This window comes from Cydia amplana, chromosome 4 (assembly GCF_948474715.1).
Source record: "Cydia amplana chromosome 4, ilCydAmpl1.1, whole genome shotgun sequence".
Taxonomy (NCBI): domain Eukaryota; kingdom Metazoa; phylum Arthropoda; class Insecta; order Lepidoptera; family Tortricidae; genus Cydia; species Cydia amplana.
The window spans coordinates 12,210,606-12,238,117 of NC_086072.1; the positions used below are offsets into that span (position 1 = coordinate 12,210,606).

The 27,512-nt window shown below is 38.2% G+C and overlaps 1 protein-coding gene across 11 annotated transcripts in view; it reads right to left on the reverse strand.

The window, feature by feature from the left end:
* Positions 1–1,296: 1,296 nt before the first annotated feature.
* LOC134647226 (alpha-catulin) overlaps positions 1,297–27,512 on the reverse strand; it is a 113,428-nt gene continuing 87,212 nt past the window's right edge. Inside the window, exons 3-17 of one of the 11 annotated variants that reach the window (XM_063501473.1) lie at positions 26,521–26,663; positions 25,816–26,046; positions 22,297–22,434; positions 17,038–17,073; positions 14,745–14,774; positions 11,740–11,997; positions 11,348–11,522; positions 8,267–8,349; positions 8,061–8,190; positions 7,630–7,778; positions 6,750–6,919; positions 5,446–5,599; positions 5,151–5,357; positions 4,048–4,147; positions 3,104–3,246 (exon numbers count right to left, since the gene is read on the reverse strand). In XM_063501473.1, the coding sequence (XP_063357543.1) occupies positions 4,049–4,147; positions 5,151–5,357; positions 5,446–5,599; positions 6,750–6,919; positions 7,630–7,778; positions 8,061–8,190; positions 8,267–8,349; positions 11,348–11,522; positions 11,740–11,997; positions 14,745–14,774; positions 17,038–17,073; positions 22,297–22,434; positions 25,816–26,046; positions 26,521–26,663 (2,003 nt within the window). In that variant the 3' untranslated portion in view covers positions 3,104–3,246; position 4,048. Of the gene's footprint in view, positions 3,247–3,727; positions 4,148–4,316; positions 4,632–4,798; positions 5,358–5,445; positions 5,600–6,749; positions 6,920–7,629; positions 7,779–8,060; positions 8,191–8,266; positions 8,350–11,347; positions 11,523–11,739; positions 11,998–14,744; positions 14,775–17,037; positions 17,074–22,292; positions 22,435–25,815; positions 26,047–26,520; positions 26,664–27,512 lie in introns of those variants that run through there. The other 10 variants (XM_063501475.1, XM_063501469.1, XM_063501472.1 and 7 more) reach the window with 10 other exon arrangements.

Sequence of the window (27,512 nt, forward strand, 5' to 3'; positions counted from 1 at the left end):
TAAGCGTGTCATAGTAAAGCCCTAGTGACGTCACTAGCACTAGGGCTTTAGCGTTAGAAAAAAAACGTTATGTAACTATGTGTTTTTTTCCATTTTAATATCACAAATCAGAACATAGAATAGGCATGATGGAAAACAGCTATTTGGAATAGACTTCAACTGTACCTACGTGATCAATGAGCTTTTGGGCCGATATGGTGTAATTTGTAGATATAATAATCTACATTATCTACGGTTGAAGTCAAACCTCAGTTCATAACACATTCATGCAATATGCACAAATGTGACCAAATATATCGATGCCTTTGAGTTACGTACACGCTATACCTAGAACTAGAGGACCAACGCAACCATATCCGATCCTCGCATCAGGCAGAACGGCCTCGCCTTATGCTAATATTTGAATCTAGATACGTGGCCACAAGTTCGATTCACAACTCTTCATTATAAAGCTTTGTCAAGCTCTTTACATTAACTCGAATATTGTTAGCATATCACTATCCTAATTTCAGAGCTTTATGTATCTTAACAGGAGTCTAGTAAATACATAACGGTAAAATTATTTTGAAGGCAATAAGATTTAAGAGTAGTCGTTAAAGTTACAGTATATAACAATAATATAATAGGTACCTACAATATAATTACAAATTATAGAAAGCCGACATCATTCACGTAGAATTAAAGAGTAAATGCTAAAAGTAGGTGTATGAAACATGCGAAGTGTTATATAGACCGTGAACAGGTGAGAGCACAGAGAGGCGAGAGCTGTCAGAAAGCATGTACACTACTCCCACCATAATAATTGACAGTTGGTAACACTCGAAACGTGATATGGCGAGACAATCACATTAATGCCTATCCTAAACTAAACGCTTCGAAACATAGGCCGATCGTGCACTATTAACAATGGCTCTTCAAAAATATATACACGTTTATGTAAGCATAGCCAGCACCTACTACAGGAAATTACTTTAAATTACTTATCAAATGAATCGTCTCTGACGCTTTGGTATACCAACTATTATTGTAATCTTAGCCCCCAAAAATACCTAAATACTAAATAACGACCCCGTCGTTTTTCGGTAACAATCGATAAATCTAATTAAATTGATATGTTGATTATTGCCGTAACGATTGATTATTAATTAGCGACAATGCGGATATGGTCTGTGGCGACATGCCGGCGATATGGTGTTAGCTTAAGCGCAGAACACACGGAGCAGCAGGAATCGTGTTCGTAATGCTCGTTACGACGGTGCAGGTAAATCACGCGAGCTCATCACATTACCAGCTCGTACGCGCGAAGTCACCAAGCAAATTGGTTTATCAACGCGCAAGTCGCGCAAAGATGAGTCAACGTGTATTCTGTGCCTTAGCATGCAGCGTGTGCTGCCACCTGCGCAGACAAGGTCTATATAACACCATGCGTTTCGGCGACGTAGGTGCTGCTTCTCAGCAACCAGAGTCAAGTTCCCTTATCTTATTACTTAACATCCCCCGTCGGAAAGATGAAGTACGACATTCAATACAATAATCACGTACACACATGCAACACACATCTATTTGATCCGCTTCACAATCATGCAAAAGTCGCCATCCGGACGACGCAGAATCGAAGCCATCAATCGAACTAATATACCTACGTATGTACACGGACTCGTTGAAAGAGAAACTGCTAGTAATGCGTAAACATCAAAAGGAGTGTCGTGTGACGCTGTGTCGTTCTGAAGATGTAAATATTCATTGACGTGATGTTTGGAAGAGCGTCTGATCTGATGCCAAAGTAATGAAGGAAGCCAAACGTGCATAAACAAAGTGTGCAACAGGACCACGGAAGGTGCAGAAGGGTGCAAGTAGGAAAGACAAATAGCGTAAGAGAAACAATCCGGGGTGTGAGGTAATACATACAGGAAAATGACCATAGATTAAAATGCAAGTATTAGGTAGATAAAAGGTTATAAGAAAGGTAGGTAGGTAGGTACATACTTAGACAAGCTTAAGAAAAGGGAAACATAAATAAATAGGAAATACTTTGTACTTATTATTCTGTGTTATTGTATACATACGTATTTTATTTAACTAGGTAGTGTAACATTATTTATGAGTGTGTAGTTAACAAGTATTTATTGTACGATTTCACTCTTTTCTTACCGATCACAAAATAGTAATAAAGATAAAATTCGTAACGATTGTAACAACTGCAGGTAATGTCGATATCTTTAATGCCTGATCCCTAGTCTACGAATACAGTTAGAAATTGCTGTAGAACACAATACTTAGTAGATTATTATTTTTGCACAGCCAAATGCGTCGCGACAGCGCGCTCGCTACCTACTTGTTGCTATGTACTAACTACCTAGTTTATCTAGAAGAGAATAGATCTCAAGTCCGCGAGAGGGCGCGCTTGTGTGTCGCAAGTGATTAGCCAAAACTTACTTCAGTAAATACTTTAAATTTATCGTACTGTCCATCTTACATTAAGTGTAGCTGCCAACCATCGAACAGTCGCGATATCGGTTCGTATCGTCAACATACTGTTAAACGGTTGACAGCCTTCAGAGTCGGAGTGTAAAATCACATGCAAACAGCGCTACAAGGCTACATCGATAGTAGACGCTGATCCATGTGATCTTCCAGGATACAAACAATATTGCGGACGCATCGCTTCGTTTATACTTCGTTGTACGACTAATACTCAGCTCGACTGTCTCTACCTGGTAGAGTCTACCACCACTCGTCTGGATCTTCAAAGATCCGGTTAGAGCGTTTCATAAAATACAGAACATTATCTAAGTATTCTTTAAATTTCAAAGATATCAGAAAATACTACAATAGAGTATTAGAGATAGTATCTAGCGAAAAACTACTATGAATACGAACATTACGAATGTAAAATTTCGAGGGAGATATCTAAGCGGAAAAACTCGTTAGTAATTATCACCGACATCAAAATCTACCCTCATATTTCACGAGAGCGATGTAACCGCAAGAGAGCGATCCAGCCGACCGTAGGCGACGTTCGTTTTAGAGACGCAGTCTTTAAAACAAGAGGAAGCTGACCCTGGTCCGGCGCGCGTCGCCCTTGCCGCGCCGGCCCATGCCGTACTGTCACATGGCCGTGTCGCCCGAGCTGCCCCCCGGCTTGGCGTCGCCGCCGCCGCCGCCCGTCGGGTCCTCGTCGCGCGCCGCGCCGCGCCCGCCGCGCACGCTCTCGCCCGCCGTCAGCCCCGTGAAGTCCAGTTTGTACTGCACATTACATGCACACAGTTAATACGCGTCGGGATAGGCGTGCAACTCACACTTGGATTCGCTATTCATATACCGATTTGTGTTCAAATTCAGAATGGCACGTCGCATGCTGAAAATGTTCTCCATAGTTCGAGGCCATTTTGGGCATATTATACCTATGTATTTTATTTTTTAGGTTTTGCGGTATAAATAGTCAAAAGAAGCGTTATTTATGCTGGATGAGGTGACCATTAGGTATGGTCCCGAGCTAGTCGCTCCTTTTCGGCATGCGGTGTGCTTTGATATTTCACTATGAGTATAGGAATTACTATAGTGAGTCCAAGTGAGAGTTCGGCGTGTACGTCGCCTTCGTGGCGAGGTCGCACCGAGATGATACAAACATCATGCACGCGAAAATAACTGTTTATGCAAAGCAAATTTTTTTATCAAATCAGTCAGTTTTTCTCGAAACTCGATTTCACATCAGAGCAACTCACTGTAGCAAAAGTACAATTTATTTAATACCATATTCTAGCAGATGTAAAAATTCACTTTATAAACGGAAATACCATTAATACCACACATACTATTCTAGTTAAACATTGTATTATCATTGCAAACAGCACACACCAACAACATCCAAAATTAGCTATATAAGTTACACCACCAATTCAAACAAGTCTACACTAAACCTCGAAAAAAAGACAACGTTGGTTTGAATTACGTAGTTATATATCAGGATTTTTAAAAGGTTAAGTATCAATTGAAGGTGTTACGGGTTATTCAATTGGTTTCACAGTTCGCACACAGTGTACCTACTTTAACCATTCAATACACTATTTTCACTCTTAAATGTGGATGTTTTGCGCAAATTTGGTTTCCAATGCATAGGGACTCTCTCAGGCATACACAGGGAATACTGAAAAAGGAAAATAAAATAACAGAAACAAAATAAGGTATAACAACGTAAAAAAATCGTCCGTCAAAAGTCTACGAGTAAGTCTAGTCATTGTACATTTTATAAGTTTAGGGAAAGTACCCATATCACTGATACAAGTCGGGTAAGCATATAACTTATACATATAAGTTTTCAATTATTGATACCAACCATCATTATTTTTTTCTGAATAAACTGTAGCTTCTAACTAGTAACACGTATCCACACCGAATTCTCTACGAATGTGTACGTCCACTTTGTTCTTAGCGAATATCAATTATGGCAAAGAAAACATCTCTAATGTAGTCCTAAAATGTATGGCATGATAACACAGACATGCTTCGGTACACTACGTAACAATAACACACAGATACATGGATACGGGATGTATGAGAGTGCAGTCGAGACAGACCAAATCGCCCCTTCTTGAGGTTTTGTTAATCGCTTTGTCCAGCGGTATAAGACCCTGGATGCGGAGGGAACCACCCGGTGCATGGCGATTGGAAAACAGAAACGAAAAAATAAAATAAAACATACGTTAAAAATTAAATAATAATGGGGTTGTATGTACTCTCAAATGTACTATAAATTACTAATCAAACTAGTATCTAATGAACTAAAAAGATTTATTCTTGTTACTATCGGTCACTGAAACTTAATCAATAAAAATGTTTACTGTATTGATCTGCCTTTTAAAATGTCACCAAGAATAAACCTTGAAACTGAGATCACACTGTTTCACCCGGTTCCCGATTTCTAACAGTCACGAATGAAGTAGAATCTTTAAAGTACTTAACAGGTGCAACACTCTGGTGCCTTTTAACCACTCCCACACTCGACTCCCACGGCAAAGGTACCTAAGGAACATTACGTTCCAATGCACTAAAGTCTTAATTTTGCCTAGAAAATTCAGGGTTTCAAAAAGTGCGACGTGTTGCTCGAAAATTGTAAATATGTCATATATGTGAGAGAAAGAGGCAGTCACCTTGTTGGCGCAGTCGAAACATGTAGTGACGACTTTACTTATGACGTTCATAAGGTGTTTAGTTTCCTGAATGACGTTGTCGACCTTACTGAAGGTGGCTGCGCGGCCTACTGTCGGCTCTTTTACTGTAAACTGTAGTTGCTGCACGTACGTGGGGACTTTATCTAGTTGTTCTAACAATTCTTTTTTCGTTGTACCTGCTGGTACCTGAAACGTAACAAAATGGAAAAGTTATTTCTGCAATAAACTATATTAACGTTCCGTGGACAAAGCAGGTGCAGTATAAAGTTTTTACCTGGTATGAAAATTGTCGTATTATTTTATACAGTCTATTCGCTTCCTCGGCGAAGTACTCCGCTTGCGTGAAGAGGTCTTGGGTAGTGTTTAAACGGCCCTCGCCTTTTGTAAACTGATACATAGCGAAGGCCATGGAAGACATATTTTTTGCCCTGAAATAAAATAAATAAATTCGTTGTGAAATTGTAAACTGAAACATGAAGATGATTATTTTAAATGGCAATAATATCCTCGATGACAAGTTCGATTTTAACCACCCGTAAACTCAGACTCAATTTCATCATAGAAGTTATCACATAAATACTAATAAGTAATTTTCATCATTTCATGAATTTATTCAGCGGTCCGATTTATACAATTTAATTACTTTAACGCTAGTGGCAATTAAATGCGATGTAAAACCAAAATTGCAGGTTATTAATTATGAAATTTATTTGTATCTGAAATCACAAGATACCTATAATTAAGTATGCGCGTAAAACTTATGGATTTACAGGTGCCAGTCATGACTGGCATTCTTGACTTTACCACATTCAGTGCTAGCGTGTGCTACAAGCTACGAGTACGAGCGTAGCCGATAACATGCGAAATCCCGCATGTAGCGAAAAACGACTACAAACTGAGGCCCGATTCGGATTTTGAACTAGATATCTATTAGACATCACCAAGATACGACAACGATATTTTTAAGATCTAGCCTGTCAAATTTGTCATTTCCGCGATTCTGGAGATACTCTTGAACGTTTTCCACTATATATCTAAAACGTCTCGTTATGTATTTTTAGATCTCAAAAAGATTTTGAAACGATCTTAATACGATAATTTAACGTAAAAGTGACATTGTGCCCGAATTGAGCTGCAAAAGATATCTAGTTGAAATCTAAACTACCAGGTATCTAGTACGTATCGTATCGTTCTCTTCCTTAGAACGGATCATGTTTTCCGAATACCTACCGCGGTGAGTGGGTAATATTAAATTCTTCGAAATGTTGCTTGTAGCAGGTATTTCCCGCTTTGTACTGAAAGTTTCGCGTAGCACTTTTGCTCTGCACCTCCGTGTGATCAATTTAAACGTACCTACATTTTGATATCTCAAAAGTTCGGAGGCCGATTCAAAGTTTATGTTAAAATGTAAGTTTGAATTGGCCTCTTGGGCAGATGAACAAAGAAATATGAAACAAAATTTAAAATATATACGTATGCAGGTAGGTATTACAGCTTTAAAATGCTCGACCGAGCGAGTCTCAATGAGCGCCGTCATTTAGTCAGTTCTTTAATTAAAATAGCGAATGGTATAGGTACCTCTTCACAATATCGTTGTTCTCGTCGGCAGCAGCCCCCTGCCACTTCTCAGTCTCCGCGTCCATCTCCGACGACATCATTTTCATCTCCAATCCTGACTTGGCGATTTTCGCTTGTTCTTCAGAATCTAATTTAACTGCTTTTAACGGTTTACTCGTCGTCCCATGTTTCTGCAATTGTTTTATTTTAAAATTCGAGTCAAGTTTAGTTATGTTTCAAACATTCAAATGTCGGCTAATTTTCGATTCTAGGTAAGAAGCGTATTTCTAGGCGCGTCGCCTAGCGACATGTGTGATCTATTGTCGCACATGCGCAAACTCAGAACGCGAACTAAGTATATAATGAAATTACATTTTAAACTTCAAAGTTTGTAGTTCGGGTAGTTCCAATTTGTTAGTCAGAATCTAATTCTAATATGTATTCATCAGTTCTAAAAAGTATTTGAAGGTTTTCATTTGTTAACAAACTGCAAAAAAAGTTCTGATAAGAAAGGTAATAAATACAAATTAGAAATAACTAAAATTTGGCTAACTAAGTTGGTAGTACAGAAGAGAAGAACAATGCAAGCTTTAATTTATGTGTAGTGTTCATTTGGGCAAACTATTAGGGATACTGCTGTTCGTCTGATGGCTAATTGCCCGTAAGGCCCAATATCGCCAGCCGCACATCTTTTTTTGCAGCCCTCTGTACGGGAAGAAAGTAAACTTATGTTTTATTTTTGATACCCCTGGCGTCAGTTAGCTGTTGCACTCCTGCTTATCTTACTGATCGACCGTGCAGTCTAGTCGAGCTAGTACGAGTAACTCGCTCGCTTACCGCGCCGTGTTATAATCAACTGCCAAAGTATCCAAAAATATAGTTGTTGTATTATGTTGATTACCCCTGGCCTAGGCAAACTGCTATACTGCTGCTTGTCTTGCCTCTCGCCCGTCAGGTCGAGTAACTCGCGCGCCAGCCGCGCCGCGTCCGCTAGCAACCACGCCCACATGTCCACGAACACGTCGAGGTTCTCCCGCGCCGCTGCGCTGCCTGGGTTGTCAGATATAATATGAATAGTTCCTAGTATAATTTGCGGTAATTTTAATAAAAACTACATATGTGCCTATACATTTAGGTAGATCGCGATCTCATAAAAAGAACAACTTCTAAAATGCCTCATATATTTTTCACACGGCGGTGGAAAGCTAAAATCGCACCCAATACATTTGAAATTCTATAGGGACAATTGTTGACCTGTCTACTTTAGATAAGTACGTTCAGGCATGCGCCTCGAATGGGATTTGTTTTTGGCTGGACCTTGACGCGTCTTACCTGGGTGTGCGGCCAGTGTCCGCGCAGCCGTGACTACTTGTGGCCCGTATATCCTCAGATTAATCTCCGCAAACTTCGCACTCACTTGCAACGTCTCCGACATTGCTATGTGCCTAAGTAATTTGCATACCTGAAACACGCGGCATCAACATTATCTTTTGAAGAACTAATTGATATATAATTCAATTGTAATATAAGAAAACCACCTCTATTATGTGATCTAATTGTTCGTGGAGCCGGCTGGCTATATTGTGCAGTCTCTCTGATTCTCTCTCACCACAGGAACTAGCTGGAAAAAATAATATAATTTTAGTTCCAACCTTCTTCTTCCTGTCCCTATATCCACCTTATGTTGGGTAGGCACAACTTGTTTTTCTCTTCCATTTGCCTCAATCTTTCGTTATCTCAGCACGTTGTTCTTTATTTTAGGCACCTAAGACACCTAAAGTATATCACATTTTCAATATTTTCATCGTATAGGGGAAACTGGGGAGGGTTGATCACCCCTTTTGTTTTTAGCATACATTTTCTTAACTATTTGTAGTATTGAAAAACTTTATAGACCATACGATTCAGAATTTATCTCTTCATTAATAGTTTGAATTAGAACATATTTGTGCAATAAATTAGACCATTATTTAATGAAAACCCATACTGTTGACTTTTACCATGTGTCCCCTATGTAAGGGAGACTTGTTTACCCCTGGTCGGGAGCCTTGATCCTAGGGGGATCAAGTGACCCTGGTTCTTGGGACACATGGTAAACAGATTTTTACCATGTCTCCCCATACCAGATTCTCATTGATTATATAACTCGGATCGCTATTAGCAATGCATCTATAATTTGTAAAATACACAGGAAACATATATATATTGCACCTTCCATGCTTTGAAGTTGTATTTCCGGTAATCAGATGTCTAAGCCGAAGGGATCAAGTCTTCCAGATTTGGGGACACTTGGTAAAAATATTTTAAGCGGCAATGTCATATTTCGAGGGTAGTATCTACATTAATTTATTCACTTTATCTACAGAAAATTAATATATGAAGATATCAAACACATATTAATCCATAATCTTATACTTTAAAAAAACAATGTAATCGTATTATCCATAAAACAAACATAAAATAGGGAATCCATTTTTGAACCAAAAAAAGGTAAAAAAAAAAACAAAAATCTAAGTTATTAACATAACATGTCTTGTAACAAGCTAAATTCTTTAAAGTTATTATGAAGGTATTTTTAGCGTCAGATACCTACAGCAATTTTAAATTTTTTACCCATCTCTGGTCGTTATTGTTTACTATAATAAATAAGTTTAGAAATTTACTACTCACGTTTCGAGGACGGTGTTTGAGCTGCATAATCCTAAAATCCTTTCTATGGACCGTCGGTTCTATAGTACATGAGGTCGGAAAGCCATTGAAATAGCATTTCATCCATAAAAACAAATATCGCCGGTTGAAAACCAAATATTGTTATAAGTGTTGTTTGTCGACCGAGTAACATCCCCTGTGTGTAAAACGTTTAACTTGATAAACAAGACCAAGTGCGGGTAGTTCGTAAAATGTTGATGTCAACTTTAGTTAGTCTTTTCAAAGGCCACGGGGATAATTCCGTTTTCGGAGTTCGGAGTCGGTTGTATAATTAAAAACTGAATTATACGCCATTAAATCCCGTTTTAATAAACAATAATGAGTCAAAAACCTTGAAAGTTTAAATCAGTGTTTCTCTGGTCATACTTTTGCGGCATGATTTACTAAAGAAAAGAAAATATTTATGATAGCTCTATGAATCATTTTGTAAGTAAATTTATTACAATGTATACATGATCGCTTTGGGGGTGACATGATCCCGGAATCATATCTCCCCTGAAGAAAAAGACACAGTCTCCCCATACATAGTAAAATTATAAAACGTGCCGTACTCGAAACGTGTGTTCGCGTATATCAATGTAATCCAAGTTAATCATCACTTCAATAAACAACAAATAAAATAAGCACACTCACTAACATCATTTCCATCTCATATTATAAAATAAATCCAGTTAAAGCTTACCGAAAATTTAATATAGTACGCAGAAAATCTTTCACCGTCCGCCATTTTTGAACTACTGACTTTTCCGATACAGTGCCATGACATAACGTGAAGTTAGGAACGAATGAATGAGTGTTACCAGTGCAAAAAAATGTATCTCGTTTGGTTTGATTAAAAATGAAGTTTACCAAGTGTCCCCTAGGGATCGACCCTCCCCGCCCTCACCTAAATACGATATCCGGTTAAGCGGACAAGTAACAAACTGAGTATTATTCATTTAACTTTTTGTTTTATATAAAATAATAATCTGACAGGGGTTTACATTCTGTTCGGAGAAAATCAAACAAATTCAGAAAGAAAGAAGGTCAACAGATATCAACGCCGACGTACTTTTGTGCTGCTCGTGTACTTTGATTGTTATGCAAGCCCTTGCATTCGACTCGGGTTCTCGGGGAAACCAATGGAACGAGATCCCGAGATCCCTTAGGCTTAATAGGAACGCTTTGTAGGAGTTTCATCGGTGCGAAAAATATCGCCGGCACCCTGTATGCGATTCAAGTGATATCTAGCAGCTTGTCCATTTCCAGCTAGTGTTTGCAACGCTCTCGGCAAAAGCGCAACGTATGGTCGAACAGTTTTATCCTGTCCGACTTCTCTTTTATTTGATTTGCTGATTGAATGCTTTCCGAAGCGCAAGAGCAAATACGAACTGGTTGTTTCGAAATTTCTAACTGACCTTAAAAAATACTCTTTTGTATTTGCTAACATTGCATGCATAAATAAATGGTGTGTGCGAATAAAACGGATGCTTTGTTGGCGTTGCAACTAAATTCATACGGGTAGAGTCCATTTTATTGTGAGTTTCTTTTAGTCTTTTAAGTTTTAATTGATGATTGCCTAAAACAATTGTTTTCTTTTTGTTGATATAAACGTACGTATCCGGGTAAAACGAGTAGCTTGGCCGTTCATATCTTCAGCACAGCTTGTACGTACTGTCGTGCAATCATAGTATTATCCTAAGAAAGTATGCTATGTGCTTATTTATGAGTCCATTCATTAGAGGAACGTAAAGTCTGCCGAAATCTATGTTCCAGTGTGATACACCTGTGTGTAAGTTCGAAGGCTCCTCACAGTCCTCACGTTGCCAATCAGCCAAAGCCCACTCGCCTAGCCCTGTTCTGTCTTCACCAGCGTATTCTGGAGCTCCGACATCGCGTTCTTGCTTCTCATACCTGCATAACCTACTTACCTATATGTGCAAGGTCGGAGGCTAGCCTCTTCGCGTCGTCGGCGAGCGGGCCCAGGTCGCGCGCCTGGTCCCGCGCCGCCTCCACGAGCGCTCGCTCGAGCTCGGCCGCCGCGCTAGCTGCGCCTACGCTCGCGCTCTCTAGCGCCGCGCCGCTGCCCGTCGCGCCTTGCTCCTCCTGTTACAATGCACCGGTCAAGAGTACGTTAAAATGTGAATTGTCATTTTAATATTGTCTTTCATATTTACGTCCTGCTCTTTTCCGCCTCAGTGAAATTAAAATCTAACATGTGAAAGACGTAGTTTCGGAGTGTATTTATTGGACGGCATGCACACAAAAAAACTGCGTCGTTTGATTAATCTTTGAAATTCTAAACGCATCATCAAAGATTCACCATTGAGACGGCAACGGCGACTAGCCTCTCCAGCTCGTACGCTATCCGCTCGGCGAGCGCCAGTATCCGCTGCCGGTGGTTGTGCGACGTGTAGGCGGAATCCGTGAAGTCGTGCGTGCGCTCCACCAGCGCGCGCAGCGTCGACGCGAGCGCACGCCGCCGCGGGGCGTCCGCGCCGCCGCGAGCGCGCGCTGCCCGGACTTGTGACGTCAGCCCCCGAAGCGAGCCTAACGCCGTACCTGCTTCCCATTGCGCTGCCTATAGGGCACAAATGGTTAGTTTTACTAGTTAGTATTTATTCGAATACACCACTGACACTGCTTAAAAGCGTGAAAATAGGCGATCTGTATCAAAACAAGACATGACCGAGTTATGAAGACACGACGTACGTCTGTTACTACGTCGGGACAGATTATAACCTATTTTGCAGTGGCACTTTCATGGGAAGTGAAGATCGACTAAATCAGATTTAGCCTGGAAAAAGTAGGTACCTTTAAAAAACACAAAAAATAATTTGAGTTGTTTTCAAAATTTATACGAACCTATGTAAAGCTAATAATACTAGAGATAAAGATTTTGAAAGCTACACAAATTATTGTTTGGCTTTGTCTTATTTTCCTGCTAATTCATGAGAAGAAACTTTTAAAAATCTCATCCCTACTGTTTTCACATCGATTACAAAATAAACATAAATCTAGATACGTACGATGACTTGTATGTATACTTATAATAATCTACACATCAAAATCTAGACTTACATGATAAGAAAACTACGCACAAGAATTTGTAAATGAAGCTGTATGATATTTCGCGTATCGTCTTGCGAAAATTGTTTTGAAATGTACAATTTGAGCTCTTTCAAACGATACCCCACGTGACGTAGTAACATAGACTTCGAAATTTTGCCCCCTATTCATACGGGGCGTTTTTCATTTATTAAATAAATAAAAAATACTCAATTTGTCTGGGTTAGCGTTGTTCATGACTATTCAAATCGATATGCGTAGTTCTCGAGATATTTAGCGATGTGACAGACAGACGGACGGACAGAGTCTCACCATAAGGGTTCCTTCTCTACGTTATTGGTACGGAACCCTAAAAGATTGACATTTATTATTCTTCTAATTAATAAAATTAACTTTTTTAATAAAAATAGAAACCGGCTTCCAAAAGTGTAAAGCCAATAAGTGGCACAGTACCTACCTACATATTCAATGCACGTGAACAAAAAGGATAAAATAAAATATTACGTATCCCTTTTAGATACGCTACGAGTATGTTTGAATTTGGTGCCACGCCAAATCTCAAAAGTATCAACACACTGTCGAACCGAATGCCAACCACTGACCACTGGTGCGGTTCGATAAGTAAGAAAGAAAGCTGTCCATTCGTTGTTTGGGGGCATTATTGACTGCTAGATATAGTAACCATTTGGCTTGGCAAGTTGGCACCGACTTCAAGATCGAGCTCAATTCCTCATGTATTCCATCATCGGACTGAATTTTATAAAAATGGGACCAACTTGAAACTATGTACTTTTGAACAAATAAGAGTTTTCCAAACCGGCTCGCTCATGACAGTGACACTACAAAAAAAAGCGGCCAAGTGCGAGTCGGACTCGCCCATGAAGGGTTCCGTATTTAGGCGATTTATGACGTATAAAAAAAAACTACTTACTAGATCTCGTTCAAACCAATTTTCGGTGGAAGTTTACATGGTAATGTACATCATATATTTTTTTTAGTTTTATCATTCTCTTATTTTAGAAGTTACAGGGGGGGGACACACATTTTACCACTTTGGAAGTGTCTCTCGCGCAAACTATTCAGTTTAGAAAAAAATGATATTAGGAACCTCAATATCATTTTTGAAGACCTATCCATAGATACCCCCCACACGTATGGGTTTGATGAAAAAAAAATTTTTGAGTTTCAGTTCGAAGTATGGGGAACCCCAAAATTTTATTGTTTTTTGTCTATTTTTGTGTGAAAATCTTAATGCGGTTCACAGAATACATCTACTTGCCAAGTTTCAACAGTATAGTTCTTATAGTTTCGGAGAAAAGTGGCTGTGACATACGGACGGACAGACAGACGGACAGACGGACAGACAGACAGACAGACATGACGAATCTATAAGGGTTCCGTTTTTTGCCATTTGGCTACGGAACCCTAAAAATGCGATCGAATTGATCACCTCCTGCTTTTTAAAAGTCGGTTATAAAGAATAAAGTGTAAAATAATAAGAGTGAATAGGCAGATAAGAATTAGATATGTACATTTTAGGCAAAAACGTGAGCATATACTACGGCTGCAGTGTAGGTATTGGCTGATAAAAGCGTCAATTAAGAACTAACTTATACTTAGTAACAACGATAAGATGCCTACCTAGGTATGCTATGTATTGTGTTTGCTTAAGTGATTTCTAAGATTTACCCAATTACTGATAGCAGGAAGCTAAAGCTTTATTGTTTAGGTACGTAGGTAGGTAAGTGAATTAAAAAAATATCTAATACACAGGTAGTAAAAGCTTTATTAAGCTTTAACTGGTCTACAATTAATTATAACTCAGGGTTAGGGTAAATTAGGGTAACTAAAATATATAAATATACTCACTTTCACGTATATTGTAGACGAATTAAATCTGTAGGTACTTATTATATGTTTTTCAAATCCATCTAGGAATGCGCACGGCAGGTATAGGAATAAATGCTATGAAATCCCCTAATTATTAACTTACAATGTGTTAATATGTAAGTAACTAAATTTAGGTAAGTCGTAGTAATCCGAGGTGCAATGAAAGTAGGCACATATTTAATGTGTTTACTGGCTGTACTTACGGTATGGTGACAATTGCGATTACTCGATTTTGAGTCTTCATTACGACAAAATAATAAAGCAAGTTAATAAAATACGAGTAGTAAGCGTATATAAAATATTCTACCTCTAAAATATGTATTAGCGAAAATTTAGAAGGCACTCGTCTACCTACGTGGTAATTTGTACCTGTTCACGACTATCCGAGAAAGGTTGCAACTACAAGAAAAAATAAAACTGTGTTTATGCATGGAAAGTTTGGAAAGCTAGCGAAACATTTTGAAGGCACTATTCTACCTCCTTGGTAAATTGTACCTGATGGTCACAACTATCCGACCAAGGTTGCAACCACAAGAAAAAAATAAACTCTTGTTTATGTTTACAAAGTTTAAACTGAGATTCAACTTTTAAATGAATTTAGAGGTTCTTCTAATATGAATCGAATGGAAAATTACTACCGCAGAATGGCATAAACTATTCCATTCCATACCATTATTTTCCTTAGGAATGTATTATGTCGTGGCCAGATAATAGATTTTAAACATTTAATGAAATGCCATCTTAAAATTTATCACTTCATGATATGATGATGATTATTGCTAGGTTAGGTTTGACATTTTCATGATGTGGCCAACCGATCATTTGATGAAATGATTGCCACGTCATGAAATTATCAATTCTAAGATCTAGCCACGACATGCATTACATGGTAATAGCGTCGTGCTCGTATTAACGATTTTATTCAAGAAGCTCATTAAAGATAGAACCTGGACGATCTCAGGAAGCTATGTGTTATGTGATGCGATCATGTCTTTAGCAACGTGCGGTTTAAAATATATCTTTTGTAGTATCTGTACACTGCGGTATTGTTACGGAGGCAAGTTGACCGTGTTTCGGGCGTGCCCAGGCCGCAAGTGTATTTCAACTGCTCACCGACCAGGCGAGGTGAACGATGAGGCAAACCAGTGAGACGGTATCATAGAGATTCGTAACAACTATGTTCGCTTTTTAAATTTGCACGCCCGAGTGGTTGACACGCCAGGCTTAGGTGAACGATCGGAATAGCATCCAAGTTGGGCTGCCCATCGTGATAGCACTGATCTCTATCGCATCATTAGCCGCCCGCCGTTTAAACCAGGGCTGTCATTTATCGATAATTTCTTATTTAACGCACCTTTTGTTTTACCGACAGTAAAAACCACTTCCCGATTAACGCATGCGTGTACTAGCGTGTTGACATCGTACACACCCATAGGTGTTTTAAGCCTAACTAAACGCTACGCTTTAGGTACATTACCGGCAGGTATATATATTTCCACTTGTAATGCTGGTAAACCTGGACATACTTTACAAATTCTTACCTACAATTATTACTCCTATCTTGATGTGTCAAATTAAAAATATATATGACACATTAAAGCGCTGTAGTAATTCTGAAATGACTAGAAGACGAGGGTATGAATATCGAAGAGCATGCAATGAAGAAGGGAAGAGATTAGTCCTTATCGATAAACGAAGTGCGCTGGCCGCAGGCGAGTTACGGCATGCCGGTATACGGACTATACGGAGCTCTTCCGGCCGTGTCTCGCGAAGCCTCTTCAGTTGTGTGCTACGAATATATGCAGACTAACTACCATAGACTCCGGATTATGAAGCGTTTACGAGGACTCGTGGTCACAATATTACTTACTGCAAAAGTGTATGTTTTTCCTTGAAGTGATTTTTGTAATTGTCCATGTTTACGACTTGTAGGGTTATAGATCAAGCTAAGTTGGCAGGGATTTTGATAGCCTTGACTGTGCAAATGGTGTTTAAACATCATGCAACGACGACGATACGACGTCTAAACGTCGACGTCTACCTAGCTTTATTTGACGTTCATAAGCGCATTGTAATTATGCCTACTTGAATAAACTATCTTTTATCTTTATCTTATCTTATCTTATCTTAAAAGAACACTTGGTCTAACTCTACTCATACGTATACAAGTCGTAAACATGGACGCAAAGTGACATAAGCCGTTGCGTTCTCATAGTGACCGCGAGTCGGCTTAGATGCTTCATGAGTTGGTAGGTGATCTGTGGTGCTATGTATTGAACGTATACAGTTTGCTGTAGCAGCTGTTATTGCTACCATGGGATAGGAGGTATTATCGTCGAGTCGTGCTCATGTTACACAATCTCATATGCATGTTAGCTTTAATATAAGATTTAAATGTAGGTGAGATATCTATCTGGGAACTGGCTATTGTGTGACTAATGGTTACATGCGATGTGATGCTGTGTTGTAGATGTTCACAATGAAATATAAAAGTCCAATTCGCCCCAGTCTTTTAACATTTTTTAATAGTCAAAAATTAATATAATTTGTTGACTTTTAGGAACTAGAAGACGCGGTATAAGTGTTAACTTTGTGAGTTGTGTTTCCTTAATCTTAATTATTAAATAAAAAACAATAAAGAAAAGATATTAATTTGCTTTACCTGTGGGTTTTCCTTTTTAGACGTATTCAAGGTCCACTATCCATTCAAGGGCGGCAAGAAAGAAATATTTTTTTAAGACACATATATTGCCTCAATATTTTGTTCATACATATATGGTCTTCAATACCACAATAATATCAGATACCTGATGTTTTGATATTGGCTCAGTGTAAGTTGTAATATCATTTGGATACATTTTTACTGCAATGGATTGTGGGCCCAACGGCCGTTGCGTTGCGTCAGCGTACATTTAGGGTTAAGGCTGATTTAGACGGAGCGAGAACTCGCATGCGAGTTTCATTACATTGCGTTATTTGATCGGTTGGCTGAAATGATGTAACCTCAATGGTCCGCAATGTAACTAAAATCGTATACGAGTTCGCGTGCCGTCTAAATGAGCCATTACGCTCTAAAAAAAACCAGCAGCATTTAATACATACGAGAGCGCAAATAAAACAGAATTTAGCACCCGCAACAATTAATGTGTTGACCATTTCAGGGAATGTTTTGAGTAAAAGTTCACGGGATTTGATAATGCTACCGATTTTTTTTATCTAGGGTTATCGTTTTTCTAAAGATGGGGAGAATTCTTAGACTGACAATATAAGTTTAGATTTTGTAAAATAGGGATGAACTCTGTTTATTTTTTAAATAGGTGGTCGGATTTTATAGTATACTTAGGTCGGTAAACTAAACCAAAAATAATAATTGATAATTACATTAATGTTGGCTGGGAAGAGCGGGGTCTCCTGTCACAGGTATATTTTACTTACTAGGAGACTCCATTAACTGTATTGTTAAAACGAAACATTTACCTAAATAAATATTTTTTTATTTTAATTTTTTTTTTCATAATTTTTTCACCAAAATGAGATTGGATCTGTTTGTTGAATACCTATAGCAAACAAAAGCGATACTGTCATATTTGCTCAAATACTTAATTATGTATATGGAAATATATCTGTCGCAGGGAAATGATCAAAACAGAGATTTGAACAAATCTCTAAGGGATATGATCAAATCACGCAGGATGTTAAAATGGCGAATCCATATCATCATTTCCCTAGAAAAATTCAGTCATTTGAGCAAATCACTGACTCTGTTTAGTGAAAAGACAAAATCGGCCAATAAACGCGAAACGCTTTTTCATTTCACTAGATTTGTTTAGGAATTTGACAAAATCCCTAACCACGACAGTAAGTTGATGAAACGAACTTAAAAAGTCAACTAGTTTTATCATTTCGCTAAACAGGTTTAGTGAAATGATAAAGAAGATGGTATATGGTGATTTGATTAAATCTCTGAACGGTTTAGTGAAATGACGAAAGCAAGTACAGAACAGAATACAACAGTTTACTCTACAGTTAAGCGATTTGATCAAATCTCTGACTTGAATTTTTTTGAAAATATCGGCTGAAAAAATGAAAGAGACTTCTCTGCACAAATTTAAAGAGTTGCTAATCAAATCAAGCGTGTTGGTGGACGTCCCTAAGATAGACAGAGGTCCATTAGATGGAAGTAATGTACCGGGGATTGTTTTAAATACGTATTAAAAATTATCTGTACCAAATCGGTACATCAGTCGGCATCATAATTTCAAAAAATCACTTAATCTAGTCAGAGATTTGATCAAATCGCTTAACTGTAAACTGTTGTATTCTGTACTTGCTTTCGTCATTTCACTAAACCTTTCAGAGATTTAATCAAATCACCATATACCATCTTCCAGTTGAGACTTTATCATTTCACTAAACCTGTTTAGCGAAATGATAAAACTAGTTGACTTTTTAAGTTCGTTTCATCAACTTACTGTCGTGGTTAGGGATTTTGTCAAATTCCTAAACAAATCTAGTGAAATGAAAAAGCGTTTCGCGTTTATTGGCCGATTTTGTCTTTTCACTAAACAGAGTCAGTGATTTGCTCAAATGACTGAATTTTTCTAGGGAAATGATGATATGGATTCGCCATTTTAACATCCTGCGTGATTTGATCATATCCCTTAGAGATTTGTTCAAATCTCTGTTTTGATCATTTCCCTGCGACATATCTATGATATACATTGATATAGTATAAAGAACTGGATACCCAATCAGCCGCCAAAAATGGCCCCACAAAAGTAATGTCAAAACAGATCATGCATTACTTTTTCGTTTAGTCTTGTTTGAAACGCTCAAATGTGAAGTTGTCAAGAATTACGAAATGTGCCGTTAAAATATGTAAAAATAACAATGATAAAACAAGGAAAAAGGATGGAATGTATTTCTTTCGGTTAGTTCTTTGGATAGCATTACATAATTTATGTAATCTGGTGGTCATTTTATGGTTTTGAATAAATTAATTTCTTAGTACCAAAGAAGGGATGTCAAGGAACAAAAATCTAATGAGTCGATGTGAGGTCAATATTTTTTTATATTTTTATATGGAATTCATAAGGAATAATATTATGTTTAAATTCAAGATTTCCAAGAAAACCTATGCGACGTGCAAAGTGGACTGCTATTTAATTATAGCAAGAGATAGGGGTGATGCAGTTTTAAACAAGGCAAAACGGCACTTGTGTGTTCGGCCCATTTCCCTGTTTCCGACATATACACCACCAATAAGGGCTTATATCGACTAACTGTAAATGCTAAACCTGTCTGAACACAGTGACAACCACAGGATTTATTTTATAAAGTATAGGTAGACTTTATAAAAAAAAATCCAATCAGTATCTAAATGTCCCTGTGCACCCGTGCTATGAGTAAATGTAGATCTTAAATACACAGTTATTTAATAGGTAAGTAGAATTTATTTCAAGGAAATTAGTATTTAAAGACGTATACTTACGAATTAAAAATTTAATTTGTTTGAATTTGAACCACGAATTAATTTTATTTGAGCTCCCGATTAAACTAAATTTGTTTTATTTATTACTTCAATTGGTTTACCTGTACAGTAATACATATTAAAGTGTACCAAAGTGACTCCATTCGTTCATTATTCTCGTTTGACGTTGTTTGACGTAAATACGTTACGTTTAGTGCCATCGGACTAAATTTTTTAACAGTGTTGGTACTTATGTTTTCAAATTTGACACTTAATGCTTACGACATTAAGCTCTTTTCTGTACGAAACATTTATCTTGACTCAAAATTTACGTAAGCGTTTTTATCATCAATGCAAATGGTGCGAAACGTCATTGGGATCCACATTTCTTGACGTTTTTGTTCTGCTTTGTGTGTCTATTTCTTTTATATTAAGTCAGTGATGATATATGATGATATTAGGGTTTAATAGTAGTTTATGCAACAGTGATATAATAAGGGTTCTTAAAATTCAAGGGTCGAAGTTACAAAACGAGACGTAGTCGAGTTTTGTAAAAAAGGACCCGAGAATTTTAAGAACCAATTATGAGCTGTTGCATACATTACTTTTTCTATGACAGCTGCAAAAAAAAAAAAAAAAAAAAAAAAAAAAAAAAAAAAAAAAAAAAAAAAAAAAAAAAAAAAAAAAAAAAAAAAAAAAAAAAAAGTTATTATTAAAAAAAAAAAGAGTTATTGTTAAAAAAAAAGAGTTATTATTTAAAAAAAATTGAGTTATTATTTAAAAAAAAAAGAGTTATTATTTAAAAAAAAAAAAAGATACTATTGTAAATGAAAACATACCTCTTTCAATCAAGATGATCGGAACTTGTATCTTTAAAAAAAATAAAGCAGTTGTATTATACTCATAAGATGACTGCTAGCAGTCATCTTATGAGCCTATAGACAAAGCATTCAAATGACATTGCTTTAGATATCACTGTCAGTCATTTAATTGACACATTTAAGTGCTGGAGTAGAAAAAAATATTACTAGGGAAATGAAAGCAGAAACTTAAGATCAGTTTTCACCGTGAATGGTAAATCCTATATGTAAGAGCACAGCGGCGCGACAGGGCCCAACTTTCCCGATAAACGCTCTGGCACACTCTCACAGTGTAGGAAATATCCAATAAATAGTTCTAGTTTGTATAGGTGATAAAATACTTGTTCTAGTACGTGGTTTAGAATTGTTCCTTCTAGAATGTGGGTGATTCAACTGAGCGTATGCGTTACGGTCAGCTATATATAGCATTTAGAGAAAACTTACTAGTTATTATAGGTACATAGGTAATAACAGAATAAATCGACTAAACATTAAAATTAAATCGTAATAAAATATAAAGTATACTTATAAATAAAAAATGCTCCCCAGGTCATCTCCATGCGTTATGGTGCCCAGATCACTATATATTTATTGTACTAGTTATTTTATCCGTGAAATAATCAGTTACTAAATATACGTTCATGCATATTAAGTAATATAGGAAAACGATTGCTACCTATATGTAAAAACATTTTTTACTGTTCTGAGATCTCATTGAGTAAAAAGAGCATCCATTAATTATTATTGCGCTGTAATTGAAGGTAAATCGCTACACGTACAATACGTTTCAAAATATCAGTATTTTACGTATCACATCAAAATAAGCTCGTAGCCATTACAGAGGATAAAGGCGAAACAAAATTTACATAAAACCTTCGTAAAATATGAAACTTCCTTTAATAAAAGTGACTCGAGCACATATCAATGGTGTCAGACGCATCCCCTCTGGTGCTAGATGTTTATCGAGCATTCTGCCGTCGTAATAGGAAATACACGGCGGGCAACAGGCCCGCTGGAAGCTATTATGCGCCCTATGGCACAAGCAGCAGGATCGGATTGTTTATATTGAATTTCATATTAAGGGAAAATTAAGGCGTTATGTTAGCTTAGTGATGCAGAGTTTACAAAGTTTACGTAGCAAGCGCAGCTAAAATAATGTTTTTGTTTCTGCTCGTAGCGACGGCGAGATATCTAATACCGCAGAACAAACACGTACTAAGCTTATGGCTGATTATCTCGTAGTGCTTGTTAATGCAGCTCGGTAATATTACAAGTTGGGTTAGCTGTGGCTTATGGCTTAAATTTCATGTCTTTTTAACTAGGTACATAAATGGTAAAATACTGCAAACTTTAATTCGTTACGCTCTATGTTGTTGTCTAGTTATTTCAGGACCACGTAGTGGATGAGGTCCATGGCGCGTCGCATCGGGCAGAACACGGTGTCACAGTTGTACCTGAGCCGAGTACCAACCTCCTACGATTGATTATCGTGGCCGGCAAGTCCGTCGCGCACTACGTAGTGGATAAGGTCCATGGCGCGTCGCATCGAGCAGAACACGGTGTCGCGGTTTTACCTGAGCCGTGTACCAACCTCTTGCGAGTGGTCGTCGTGGCCGGGCAGCCCGTCGCGCACCACGTAGTGGATGAGGTCCATGGCGCGTCGCATCTGGCAGAACACGGTGTCGCGGTTCTCCCGCGCGCTGGCACTCCCGGGGTGCCTAAGGCAAGTCTGTGAAAAGCATTGGTAGGGGTAATTATCAGGCTACAGAACGGATTTACTTTGTACAAGCTGATTTCCTATCGCACGAATAAACCATTCTTATATTTATGCAAAGGTCATAAATACATATACTTGATAAAGTTTCATTTCAACAAACGTTGTCTACTCTTTGAAACTTAATATGTACCTACGTAAATATTAGGTAACTATAGGTACATATTTCCGTCTAAAATTTGAACAATTAAAACTAAAACCAATCTATTGATACCTATGCCTTGTGTAGCTAGAATGATTGTCGTACCGCTCGAACTTAAAAACTGAAGTTCCTTCAATTTTCTGCACAAAATCACACTTCAAGCATTTTCGACTACGATGCTGCGAAGCATTTCGGTAATTTATATAGATTGGCAAAATATTTTCTGATGTAATCTAGGCACGGGCCCGATCTGTGCCGTGACATGGAATAATCTGCGAGCTATATCCAAGTCTGCGATCTCTTCGTTTCGGTCCTCGACGTCGCTACGGCTGAGCAGTCCGCCGCCGTGCCCAGTCACTTAATCGTCGAAAGTTAGAAAAGTTCAGATTAAGAGGGAAACTTTCATTTCTTATTATCCTTAATCCGTTATTTTAAGGAACGCTTTGAAGTCGAAGGTGGGTAATTTCAAACAGTTGGAACTAAAGACGATGTAAGTTAGGTTTCACCCGTTAGCGTTGGGCCGGTGATGACACTTATTGCATCTACGCTACGCACGGCGCTATATAGGTACATGACAAAAAGATACAACTAGGGTATGGTCACAATTACATACCTAGCTACAGGCGACGGCGTAGCAGTAGGCTTGAATATTTTAAGTCTTACTGCTACAAACAGAATGATAACAGTGTACGCTCGAATTTGTCTGACTCTGTTTATACTGTTGCCATCATAAACAAAAATCTGTAGACCTAACTTAAAGTCAGTATCTTTGTATAAATCATTCAAGTATAAGCCATATTGCCATATCTATCCGTCGGCAGATTTTTACAAATTTATATTTTCAGCGTTGTTCAATTCCGTATTTTACAGCTGCGAACAGATGTTCCCAAGAAATATCTCAAAAGAAGCGCAAGACGACTGCCGCTAAAATATGTCATGTGAAAACGGGTGAACCGTCGAGCGTACGTATACGACACGGCTGCCCGGAAACGTTGACAGATTGCAGGCATTTGACTACTTACTATCTCAACCTCACATCTCTATTGCATCGTTTTGAAATATGAGCTCTAATTCAGAATGAGGAAGGTTGCTTTTGCGCTTGTTTAATAGTAAGATAAGAGGATGAAGCAGTAAGAGGTCATTTGCGGCCGACGATCCTCAGCGCACTCTAACAGGTCACCGCCGAAGCTAACCGTATTTGAGAAATAGGGCCCTGCGCTTGAAATATGGGCCACGCTATTTTTATTGTGCGATAGCTCCGGCCATAGCGCCGTTATGAACGGCTATCGGAACTTCAAGGTGTTATTCGACCTCTACACATCGCAAATTACCCACTATCGAGGAAATGGAGCACGCGATATTTATACCTATATTTGTTACCTATAATACCATCCTATACGAGTTGAACCAACTAATACGAGTTATACAATCAATATCAATACTATAATAACAAGAATTGTTTCGTTGTCCGAGTAAATTGTGATAGGTAGGTACAAAATAATTTGAGACCTAATAAAAAAATACTAAATAGGAATACGGCGTAAATCCTTTTAAAATATAATAGTAATGTGTGTGTAACTAAATTGAAATTATATTTGATCTTTGCATATTTAATTTTTATAAGTGAGAACCTGTAATTGGCTCTGTAATTATATTGTAGCTAGCTTATAAAAGTTATAAAAATGTTTAGAGCTGTTGGTTTTCCAAGTATGAAAATCAAATCTTTACCTATCAATAAAAACTAGTTTGTGATGCCACATTGTTAATTCATTCGATTTTCTAAACAATCCGCCTCTAAGTGTATTACGTTTGTAATATTGGCTAATATCATCTTTTTTTACCAGTAACATCTACATCAAAGTAACTTCATGCTATACAAAAATGCAATGAACATTCAACGAAACTCGTGATTCAGCATTTTCATGTTAGTTTTTCGCGAGCGAGCACTTACACGGCTGTCACTTCGTACAATGCCCGTAGCGGCTCACTTCGCAACGTTTAAAGCTATTTCATTTCCTAAATTTCTGTGCAATAAAAGTGCCATTACTTCGGCCTAGGATAAATCTCAGCGCTTAAACGTAATGATGGCTTTCATACCGCGCCTGCGGTCACGAACGCTTTGTGCAAGCTACTAAATAAATTAAAAGAATACTTCTAACACTAATTGCATTTCTTTAATACCTGGGCGGTTAAGCTCAGCTCTGAATAACATTTTAAAAAATAAAAACAGAGTAGGTACCTAGTACTTAAGTTTCAATTAATTTCGTTTCGTAGTTATTCAATTTGTATGCAAATAATGGTGCGTGCGATATATCACAAAAACTAGGTTACAGATATCTAAAATAAACTGCCTATGCCTCTCATATTTCATCGAATAGTAGTTATAAATATTAAAAACCTAATCTGAATCATTTTTGAAACAATTAATTTATTAGGGTTGCGTGATAACTCCCGTGTCATTGAATCCGACGTTGATTAATTAATTGCCATCGTTTCGCGAATCGCCTACAATTCGCAGACATTTCTTTTATCGAGTTTCAATAAATCTAGGAGAAACAACAAGGTGTGGTCACGATACCTCGGGGCAGGGCACCTAAATAATTGATGGGCCGAACAGCGACCGACAGTGCTAATTTACTGGACCCGCGGGACAAACAGCGTCACGTTTGAAATTTATGGCGTACTATCGCTCTAAATCCTTTCCGCGGCGCTGCATTTTTTGCGTCCAAGCTTTATTCAAGTATTTAGGTCCTTAACGGTATTGGCGACACCTTTCAACCTATCTATGGTTGATTACGGCTATAAGATGCGAGCGATTTAAACATTTGGCATAGGATGGATATTATACATACATAAATTTAGTGACGTCGTTTTTGCCGCACGCTTTTTGTTTTTTTGCGTTTAGCTGTGACATTGACTGTTGTGAAACTCGTGAATCATAATATAGCACCAGCACTTTACTAAATATATGTAAGATACCTAAGGTAGTGTCGCTAGCTATATGTTATCTTTAAGCTAGCCAACTTAAACATAGTGAACAGACACATTTTTCTGGAGGTTTTAACTACACTAAACTCACATATATTGAGACTGGAAGCATGTAGCGTTGTCGGATTACGGCAAGGCAAAGGTAAAGAGACATAGCTGAAAGAAACAACACATTGGAAGAACAGAACAAGCATACAAATCCTTACTTTGGATGAGGTAAGTAGCATAAGCGTAGATCGTTCCAGCACGTTCCTCGCGGCGGCGACCTGTGCTCTCCGCCGCTCGTCTCTCAGGTCCGCTCTCCGCTCCGCCGTGAGCCTGGCCAGCTCCACCATGCCGCCGCCGAACTCGGTGAAGGCGCGCACGAACTCCGCGAAGTTGGACACGGACTCGAGGCGGTCCAGCGAGCGCGCCACCTGACGGTATTGATGAAGGATCTTAGGCTACGGCATTTGGAATGCCTGCTGATGCTCATAACACCTTAGGATTACTCTACCTATATACTACTACGTCAGCTATACTAATGTAGAATGTACATATGTTAATATAATGAAATTATCCAAGTAAATTAAATTAAGCTTAAAAGGGCGATAATGCAGTGCAAAAAGAGATACTTACAAATTAAGAAGAGTGAAAATATATTTATTTAGTAAGCAGGCACATCTTTCTAAACTTATTTTTAAACATTCAGTGGTATTCACACTGCCGAGTTTATACCCACGTCGTCCCTGTACGTGTGTACATCGAGTAGTCGTCTTGTCCTGTCGCCCTAAGCTTTGCCTAGTAAGTACCACCGCCCGATGTCCTTGGCTAGCAGCAGACGACAACCATATTGGCTAGCATCAGCACGCACGTACTACCGCCAGCAGCGCCCGTGATGACCCTACACTACTACTACATCGGGTAGTCACCTTGTCCTTGGCTAGCAACAGTTGTCGCACGACCACCATGTCGGCGAGCAGCAGCACGCGCGTGACCGCCGCCAGCAGCGCCCGCGCCGCCGACACCATGCCTGCGCCGTCCGCGCCCGCACACACCCGCTCGATCGCACGACCTGAAGACAAACATCGTTATTGTCATTCAGAAACTTTCACGTTTTTGCACCAAATTATTTACGAAAAAGAGCCGAAGTTACAAAGCGAGAGAAAGTCGAGTCATAACAACCCTTATTATGTAGGTACCTGTTGCACAAAATACTATATTAGAAAACGCATTATACATATTTTTCATGGCCATAATTCGGCATGGCATAATTAGCATTGAAATATTCCTCACTTATAAATAATATCTAAATCGCATGAGTCGGTAGAGCCGATAGTCAGATAAGAATATCACATGTTAAAAGCTTATTGTTAAGTCACGGGCTCCACTTTAACCGAGGCAAATATTTGTTATTTTCAATATATGTTAAAAACATAATTTCGCTTACAGACGAATCAAAGCTACGTAATCAAAATAAAGGTATGTACAAATATTTTTAATCAAAAAATCAACTACGAGTGCTACGGAAATTAGGTAGGTAACTACGGTACGAATTGAAACGTTACTTTTTGTTCAAGCGGCGACAGCGGCGTAATGTAACTCGAAACGAGCGAATTAACGAGGTTTGTAAAATATTGATTACCTATAGCCCCTATAGACTCTTTGAAAACTTGGAATTTATAAATTGCCTTAGGTAATTTTGATGGCAGCTTACATCAATTTAATGGTATAGCTTTTTGTTACTCTTCAATCGATTTCGTATCTGATTGAAGCTATTTGAAGGGAATAATGAAACAATGCTCACTATAATGAACGTGGAATGTACTGAACCCTTGTGAAGTTACCAACCTTGCGGCTATAAAATAAACCAGGATTCAATTTGGCATGCAGCTTCTCCAGTTTAAACTAGGCATCTATCTAA